The sequence below is a fragment of the Solanum tuberosum genome, unplaced genomic scaffold (genome assembly GCF_000226075.1).
Source record: "Solanum tuberosum cultivar DM 1-3 516 R44 unplaced genomic scaffold, SolTub_3.0 scf00010, whole genome shotgun sequence".
Lineage (NCBI taxonomy): Eukaryota > Viridiplantae > Streptophyta > Magnoliopsida > Solanales > Solanaceae > Solanum > Solanum tuberosum.
The window spans coordinates 1,380,973-1,390,853 of record NW_006238936.1 but is presented as its reverse complement, the minus strand read 5'-3'; the positions used below and the strand labels follow the sequence as shown (position 1 = coordinate 1,390,853).

The 9,881-nt window shown below is 30.7% G+C and overlaps 1 protein-coding gene across 1 annotated transcript in view; it reads right to left on the bottom strand.

Annotated features, from left to right (window-relative positions):
* The window catches only part of LOC102601314 (MADS-box protein SOC1-like), a 12,875-nt gene continuing 2,994 nt past the window's right edge, over positions 1 to 9,881 (bottom strand). Inside the window, exons 3-8 of the mRNA XM_006339440.2 lie at positions 1,135 to 1,219; positions 969 to 1,030; positions 776 to 875; positions 646 to 687; positions 465 to 506; positions 1 to 377 (exon numbers count right to left, since the gene is read on the bottom strand). Of these exons, the coding sequence (XP_006339502.1) occupies positions 240 to 377; positions 465 to 506; positions 646 to 687; positions 776 to 875; positions 969 to 1,030; positions 1,135 to 1,219 (469 nt within the window). The 3' untranslated portion in view covers positions 1 to 239. The remainder of the gene's footprint in view (positions 378 to 464; positions 507 to 645; positions 688 to 775; positions 876 to 968; positions 1,031 to 1,134; positions 1,220 to 9,881) is intronic.

Below are 9,881 nucleotides of genomic sequence, written 5' to 3'. Positions count from 1 at the left end.
TGAAAGCAGCAAGCAGAAGAGTTTATTACTAAGAGTTGTCAATCAAACGAAATAAAATTAATTCACATCCTTAGTACAAACCATCTCAGAACTGATTAAAAGTTCAAGAATCAGCTGCGCCTAAGAGACATAAGCCTAATTAGTTTGCTTGCTCAAATGCACAATTATTTAGCATTAGCACTACTTGACAATTGATTATATACCCGTTTTAACTGCCGATATTTCACCAATCAATTCTTTTAGAGACGCCTTACTCTGCACTCCGGTGGTCCTATAAACAATTCAGTCTCAACATCTGATTTTTCGCTACCATCTGTACAAAGAGCTTCTCCTTCCTTCTCTACACTTGGTGTTTCTCTCTGTTGAAGACCACCAAACTAAAAAAACCTAGGTAAGTTAATTTTATATCCGACAATGAGTTGGAAAAAAGAAGACTATACTAATTAAGGAAATGAAAAATATACCTTCTCCCTCAGTTTTGCATTTTCAGCAGCAAGGATTTTCTCCTGGATTTGTAAGAAAGGGAAGCTTTAAGAAAACAAGTGGAAATTCTTCGATAGAGACATTCACATTCAACAAAGTAAGGGTTGTTTTTTACCTTTGTGTGAATTAAAGCTCAACATATATCACTCAATGTAGCCTTACCTTTTCTTTTAGTCGCTCAACTTGTTCCTTAAAAACTTGAAGCTGAAAAGAACAAGATAAGATAAATGTCAAGTTCCCGAGACTTCATAAGAAGAACAGATCATTTCTAAGACTAATTTGATCAAGAAACCTTTCGTGCCCGGATGGTGCTGACACTCCTCTCCAACTGTTTTTCTATCTGTTGTACTTCTTGAAGGGTACATGACTGAAGACCTTCTCCCAAGAATTTCCTGATGAAAATTTCATTTGTTATCTTTAAAATTTACTAAAAAAAAGGAGAGAAATGACAATGCAACAACTTTTGGAGTAAGGTTTAATTGAACCTTTTCGATGTTTCAAGGAACTCTATCTTCTTCATTAAATTTGCTGCTTCATGCTGCATATGCTGCATGCATAGTTGTGTAAGCCTTTTATTAACTTTTTTGCAAGAAACTACTAGTTGCTTTCTAATACATCCTACGGAGGAGGAGACATAAAACTAGAATCTACCTGTAGATGTTGTCCCCCAGCTTGGTTTTCAGGTTGAACTCTGTCTTTAGTATGCCTCTTATATCGCTCTATTATCTCCTGCGTGCTGCAAAATTCTCCCTGTTTACTCTTTTTCCCTTACTTTTGAACAGTAAAACCAAAGGCAAATAGCAAAATGGAATTTTGAATGACAACTATTCTGATAAGAACAGAATAAGCAACTCTTGAACTCCTCAAGTAGTTGAGGGGTAGTTAAAATTGGAAAAAATATTACATATATATATATATATATATATAAGAAGTGACAATATTAGCCACAAGAATGAATCAACAATCTAATCATTTCTTAAGCTACTTTACTTTGGCCAAACCATCATGTTGACACAGAAACATGGTGTCATTGGACTAGACTCGTTATATCACCACATGCAGCACCTAGCAAGAGTATCCGATCCCCTTGATAAACGCCAGGTTTCCGAAGTATTGCTTTACTCTCGCAAGTTCCAACAGCCAGCAAGCATGCTATGTTTGAGTAATATAGTAGAAAAAACATTGGAATGAGCAAGACTCACTAGATCCACCACACTTGGAAAACCTCACTAGTACACTGACTTTTCTAGTTGAACTTGCTCACTATTAGGTGTTTATAAATGGTGGGAGTCCCTTCCTATTTACTGCCAAGGAATCTTTAAGACCAGTTATAGCTGATAAGGATAAGGATATAGAGTCCTAGTACGTTAGTATGTTTGAGTCATATACGTAGTTATTTCCCTTCTCTTTAGGTCTCTCACGTTCAATAGACTTCTTTATCTTCTATACTTGTTCATGTATAAATACCACACATTGTATCAATAATACTAAGCTTTAATAATAATATACAACTCTTATAATAGCATCCCTCAAGTCTATGGCCATGCACTTGGCCTCCATGGACCTCTTTAGAACCACCCATCGCCTAAATCCAACATGCCTTGAGGCCTACAAGGTGGGGTGGCAGATCCTTCTAGACATCTCCTGCAGCCTCTTGAGCTTTCCACGGGGCGTTCACCCTCTTGTGCCCCCATAGATTCCATCACACATAATTAAGCATTCATCTGCTTTCTTCAAGATTGAATGCTTCATGCCCTCAATCATTCTAATTGGCCCTTCTTCCACGTGCATTTTTCGTTTGTCAACATACTTAATTCTAATTAAGCCTCTTATAGTGCCAAGACCTCACGCTTATGCGCTACACTATCTGTATAGTGTGCGCCTCACCATTAATCTTCGATGTTACTTGGGCATGTGTTGTGCTATCCTTGTGTGCCATGCCTTGTGCACACTTCCTTTTCCTCGCTCCGCATTATGCCAAAGTAATGCCCAGAACCTTGATTGCACATTATATTGGGCATTCTGCATATGCCTCCTCATGCTTAACTCCAATAACATTTTCTTGGGCCAGCATCACGTCTTGTGTCGTCCATACCTCAACACCAACGCGTTCCTCAGTCACCTCCTCCTTTCACTTCTGGGCCAAAATTTTCTTTAGGGGCCTAGGTCTTTGGCTCTATAAGGAAGCATTGCAATTTGCAAATGCAAGATAAAGCTAACTAGCAAGCAAATGTATAACATAGTTTTCACAAATTTACCTATTCGTATTTTCAACCCATTGCGGACAACTTTCTCCTTCACCGGTAGTTTCGAGAGCTAAGCCAATTCGTGAAAATCTTAGCTCTGTCACTGATTATGGGGTTGTGGTGAAGATAAAGTGTGTTGGAAAAACACAATCAAAGTAGAATGACACTTGTGAAACTTATTTTCCCTATTTCCACCAGAGAAGTCATTTTCCTCATTTTTAAGAAACTTACTTTTCAAAATATTTGACCAACAAAACATAAGAATTTGGAAAACATTTCCGTACCACAAAAATACCCTTGATGTTTTTCATCCAAAACTCAAAACTACCATATATATGATCCATGTCCACTTTTGCTTGCTAATCTAACTTTTTCTGCAGTTGCAAATTGCAATGCTTCCTTATAAAGCCAAAGACCCAGTCCCTAAAGAAAATTTTAAACGGCCGTTTGGATGAACCGTCTATGCAATTTTGTTTGTCACCGGGAGTAGCGCGCTTTGTTCCTTTTGGTCAATCTCAAAATTCATTGTCCCTTTTGGAATTTTAGCTGTAAAATGTGGTCCTTTTGACTTCGAACTCTTTCACTTATCCCCATCCTTTGACAACCTCATGGTCTTAGCTTCGTGATAATATTAATTGCATATTGTTAGTTTTTTAAAAGATAGTGCAACACAAAAGTTGAAATTATTGATCGAAATTGTCTCTGGACTTTTTTTATTAAGCATAGAGGATTTTTAATTAGCCAACTTAAAAAAATAAAAATCTGCATATTTGAAAAGCAAAAATCTAAAATATCTCTAACTTATTTTATCTAACTAAATTTGAATTTTAACAAAGACTAATTATTGTTCTGGTAAATCAGCACAGAGGCAACTTTCACATATATTTGGGGAAAAAGGTATATATTTCTAGATAATTTGGTTCTATAGATTCAAGTGAAAGTTAATGTATACTACCAAAAAATACGTTGAAATTAGCTACGAACTTTGTTGCTGGTCCTTCGCTATTTTACTTGCAGTTAACAAAAATTTATAGCTAATTTTAGGAATAGGACTGATTTTGTTGTTTAGCTACCAAATTTATCCATCGCTAAATTGTCTATCAATAAAAATTGGTAGACTGAAATTTTTAGTGTTTTTATTATCCTAATAAATGGTGTTTAAATTTTATTAGTCAAAATTTCTCTTATGTTTGATAAGTTATTTTTGTTGTCGTTTCACTTTTATTAATTTTATCTAATGATAAAATTAATAGTGTTAATTCTTTAAAATATTATTTTATAACTCAAACTTTTTAAATGTATTAAAGAATCATACTAATGACAAAGGGATAAACGTGTAAAACACGTTTCTAGAAATTAGTATTATATTAAAAATGTGAAATTTCAAAATATAAAGTTGAATTACTCTTTTATTCTTACACTAAATTAAAATTTAAAAAAAATCTATTTATTAAATATTAAATAGTACAATTTTCATAATATATTTTTTTTAAAACAAATCTCATAATAAGTTAAACCTTTTTTACTATTGCTAATATCTCATAATGAGTCTTTTCTATTACTTCTAACATCTCATCATAGAAAATCTTTTCTACTATTTTATTTGATTAAGATGTTCACAATTTCTTGAGTCTTCTTCTCCACTGTCTTCAGTTTCTGGTACTTTTCATGTCCTACTCTTTTTTAAAATTATTTTTTATATATTTATGTGTTTGAGTCGAAGTAAGAATTTGGAGGCTTCTAACCGCATTTGGGTTGATTATGCTGCGATTCAATATATGTATCATATTAGTTTTAATTTTCATGTATGTATTTATCTTTAAATTGAAGTGCTATATGTATAACCAAAGTAGCATCAAATTTGCAAATTCTCTAACCTCAACTTATGAGTTGTTAATTTATTTATTTTTTGTATGTTTTGATTTTTATTTTGTAACAGAAAAAAAGTACACTATATGTATTATTTAAAATGTATCATTTGAAATATAAATTTTGCATTAAATATTTTAACATAAACATGCAATGCACATTAATTCTGAGAGACTAGTTAATATAATAAGCTTCACCTATCGAACAAAAACTAATGTGGGTACAAGGTTCCAGTTTAGCAAGGCCAGAAGGAGCAACATGGGATAGCATTTGTCAAATATTTGAAGCTGAAATCCAACAAAGGACATTTACTAGAGCTACAGATAGCTTAGGATTAGCTAACAGTTAACTTAACTTAGTGGATTAAACTGCTTTGTCTCTACTCTGTGCACATGTAATTAGTTTGGTATGCCAAACTCAATCTTGTAATTTTTTCTCATCAATGATCAAAGGAGGCAGTTTAATTAAAAAAAAAAGCTTCACCTTAGTGGTATACTAGCTTTAGAGAAAAAGTCAACTGATATGACATTCTTATTTTTTTTGGGCTTTGGTGTTAAAGTCCAATATTGATGGGATGAGGAAAAGATGATCTCCTTCTATGGACATAATTCTCTCCTGGGGTGAGTTTAAGTTGAAGACTTAATTTTATATGATATCAGAGTCAACACACATTTCAATTTATGATTTATCAATATTAATATGATCTACTTATATGAAATGAAACAAAAAAAGGGTGCACGCAAGGGACATGAGGAACATATGGCCTATGATGCTCGAATCCTTAAAAAAGTCATGAACCAATTCCTATATTATAGTCCCCTCCCCATTTCCCCTACCTCTAATATTTATTTATTTTTAAAAAAGATAAGGTATCATAGCTAATATGTTTCTTTTTCCTCATCTATATAATCTCTTTCTCCTCCGCATAAATCCTCTATTAGGTGTTTATCCTGATATACTTATCATAATTGAATTTTTCTTTTTCTAAAATGAAAATACAATTTTATTTTTCCTGTAAAAAAAGGTTTTGGACTCTATAAATTGAGTCATCTTTCTACTCACTTGGTAACATCCACAATGTAGCTATAAGGGCTTTGAGAGTACTCTTGTTTATGAAGAGAATTTGTGAGACACAAGTGTTGCACTACCACTGGTGTGAACCTCTTTTTATTTAGACTGAATTTGTGAATATTTTACTTTTTTTATATAGTAGAGTGTGTTTATCTTTTACTATTGATGTAGTTCGATTAACACCACCACGATAAATTATCATGTCTTTCTTGATGTATTTCTTTTGTTGTCTGATTTATCATTTTTCTAGATTTGTTTATTATATTCCGCAGGATACCTGATTATTTAGTCTCAACAAGTGTGAAGTTCAAAATGGATGTGCAAAGAAAACATAATTGACTCAATCATCTTGAAATCGGACTCCAAAACAGTAGTTGATATAATTAAGATATGCGGTTGAAGAACTAATGATATCACTGTTAGGACCGAAATAATTAATTAGGTGTCATGCGGAAGCTAGCAAAGCAAACCTCGAAAGACCACGAGTAAGAAGAAAAGACAAAGATTTAATGTGGTTCTTTACTTTTTTTTGGTAGGTTCTATATTTTTTGATATACTTCATATATACGGCCAACTTTGGTCTTTTAATTTTATGAAATGAAGCTGTTTACCTGTTTTTTCTCTTACCAAGCATGGAGTTAATGAAGACATCTCTATGTCTTTTACTAATCCTAGGGAGTTTCCTCATTCTGTGAAAGGCAATTAACTAATGAAAAAGGATAGTCTGGTTAAGGTTTTTAAACATTTAAGGATTCTATCATGTATTGTTGTATTGCAAAATTACTGTAGATTTTAGCTTTAATTAACTCCCCCTATTTGTAATCTTCCTTAATAATATATGTGGTGGATGAACTTTTTTTTTTAAAAAAAAAAAGCATATTGAGATATATTTTTATTTGTGAAAGACAAGGTGACATATCTCCTAAAAAATGTGGCAAAAGTGAAGTGCAAAATGTGTTTCAAATATTAAAGGCAAAGTTTGTTATGGCATAGAAGAGGGAACTAGTGAAGCAGCATTGACTACTTCCACTGATGAAGATGATTTTTTATTTATGATAGTGATGTCTGGACTAGTTCGTGTAGTTATTGTTATCACTTATCAGCACAGATTATAGATAATTGATATTTTGTTAATAAAAATTTGAATAAAGGAGGGAAAATCACTTAATATTTTTGTCTTTATTAGAACTCGAACTTGAAACTTCATAATTCTCTCGACTAGATTCTTTAATTGATCATCATAGGAATAGGACCATACCTTTGAATCTTTCTATGATGAAGATCACTAGGTGACAGCCTGCTTAGTATTTTTAATTGTATTCTAATGTTGGACCTAAAAGAAAATTGATGTCTAGGATTGGGAGTATGAAAATCAAGAAGTGATAAACTTGCATATTATTAGAAAGAGTTTTAGTTATATTTAGTTATATATAGTGTTGTGCAAGCATTTTAATATACAACTCTACACAGTGTTGTGTAAGCATTTTCTAATATACAACTCTATTAGTTTATCTTTAGTTTAAAAAAATACTAGAAAATAGGTACCATAGGAAAATAATTTTCTTTTCATGAAAATATTTTCTATTAATTAATTATATTTATCCTTCATACTAAACGTCACTCTTAAAGAGATTTAATTGTTGATATCTCTTTTTATCTGATAATATATAATAAAATGTCACTCTTATATAGAGGTTTATTAGTAGATATCTTTATTGTATAATAAAATGTCACCTTTAAAAGAGGTTTATTTGTACATATCTCTTTATTATCTAAAAATATAATAAAATATTTACACGGATGGCCTTGTAATGTAAACTTGATTAAAAATTGTAGGTACTTTCTAGATATATAGTTGTGGGAGTATGGGAATCAAGCACTTCAGCATGCAAAATATAAAAATAAAAGAGGTGAACAAAACTCAACCTTAGAAAAAAGAAAAGTTTAAGTTTTATCCACCCCAATATTTATATAATTAGGTCGATCTTTTGATAAGTATTGATCGATTTGGTAAAAATGCTAATTAATCTATTATCGTTTAAATTCATTTATAGCAAGAAAAAGATATTATAGTCAATTCATAGAAGAAAATATTTTCACTATTTTAAATTGTTTGTCTTATATTTATGATCTTAAATGAAAAATATGTCAGATCATTTTATTAGGATTGATGTAACCCCTTTTTTCTATCAAAAAGATACTATAACTAGAACAATCCGAAATTAATGAAACTCAACTTGGAGCACAAAACATGGCAAGTCGACTACCAAGTCTAATTAAGCACAACCAATAATAGCCAACCAAATATTAGAAGAAGAAAAAAAAGAGGAAAAGAACAATGAAATTGTTGAACTACTTAATGTGAGGGTGACGAAAGGGTTTATTCAGATAGTAAGCACCTTTCGCCTCCAATTCTGAAAGCTCCTACGGAAGGGTTAAAAGAAATAAGAAAAACTTAATGTGAGGGTATGCCTAATGATATTAAGAAATTAAGGTTGATTCAGATGTCAGGTAAATAATTGAATCTGGCTTCTCTTTATTTTCCTTTTCCCAACTTTTTATTTGGATGGAAAACACATATATCCCGTTTTAAGGCAAGGGGAGGAATAGCTCAAAATAATCTTATATCGCTCGGACTCTTCAAAATATTGTCGAACCTGTATTGGATCCTTCAAAAATCAATGTACTTTTTTGGAGGATCCAACACACACCCTAAAATATTTTCTCAAGAGTCTTGAGCAACCCAGGGAACAACTATATAGCTCAACGGTGAAGAGCAGTATATATATATACTAGATAATTTTAGGCCCGTGATACGGGACCAATATAATGAAAGGCCCATTTATGAGCCCAATATTACAATATTATATATATTTATAATAGAAATTTAATTAGTTTTCAAAAAAAATTATTATGACATTTTCAAATAAACATGATAAAAATAATAATTATAAAATATCAGATGCTCTAGTGATCATTATAACATCATGTCAAACATATATATTCGAATTAAATAATTAATTTAATGATATTCTTTTTCTATTGTATTTGAAAAATTATTCAAGAAAATAGATTAAAATTATTCTCAGTATATTAACAATTTTCATAAAATATATGAAGCAATAAAGTCTACTGATTCATCTATAGATTAATTTTGAATACACTTATAAATTTGTTTAACAAACAAAAATAACGATCTACTTAATGAAAATTAGAATGAATCATCTCATTATTTACAACGTGATAAAGGATAAAACAAAGTTATGACTTTATATCTTGTCTTTATATTCATTAAAATTAGGAGAAAAATCTAGTATAGTAACGAAAGAATTTTTTTCTAAAGTAATTTATATATCTGATGAATGAATGCTTTACCTCAAATAATGAGATGTTAGAAATATTAACAAAAGTTAATATAATATATATTGCAGCAATTTAACATAAGGTAGTTAAAATAATAATTCATATAACTTGCTAAAAATTATTTTAACTGATGATAAAATGATAGTAATAAATAATATATGTTTTCTCAATAAATTATATAATGACATATATGTTACGTTAAATTTTGGGATTATACATAAAAAGAGAAATCAAGTAAATTAGATACTTCAAAAAGTATCTTTACAATCCAGAAAGAAAAGCAACACCATGAAATTGAAAAGTCTAAAGAGAACCAAAGAAAAGGACATAACATGCTCCGAAAATTTGAAAATTTTGTTCTTGAAGAGCTTGCTCACTGATTGCATTCCTTATGAATTACGCCTTTTTTAGAATTGCAATTGTGATTGATATTGAATTTAACATATTAACTGGTTCATTATCATATTCATTAGAATGTTTGAAAAATGTGGATCAATTGATTTTGTTGAAAATTTGTTATATGGACAAGTTTCAGAAGTGATGTGTTCACTAAGAAATAGTGAATTTTACTTTTGTCTTATAATTGTTTTACAAAAGTAGTGCCATTAGGGAATAGATGAAAAATGAAGTTCTTAATGTTGAAAAAACTGTGTTATTGGTCTTCCTAATAAGAGATCTATACTGAAGTGTGTAATATTTAGAACTATTTAATTTTCTTGATATCATTCTTGGTAGATTTTTGTTAGCGTGAAATTACATTTTTACCCTTGATCATAATTCACTTAATATATAAAAAGATGTTTCTAGAATTATTTACTATCTTTCTAGATAGATTTTTGTTAGAATGAA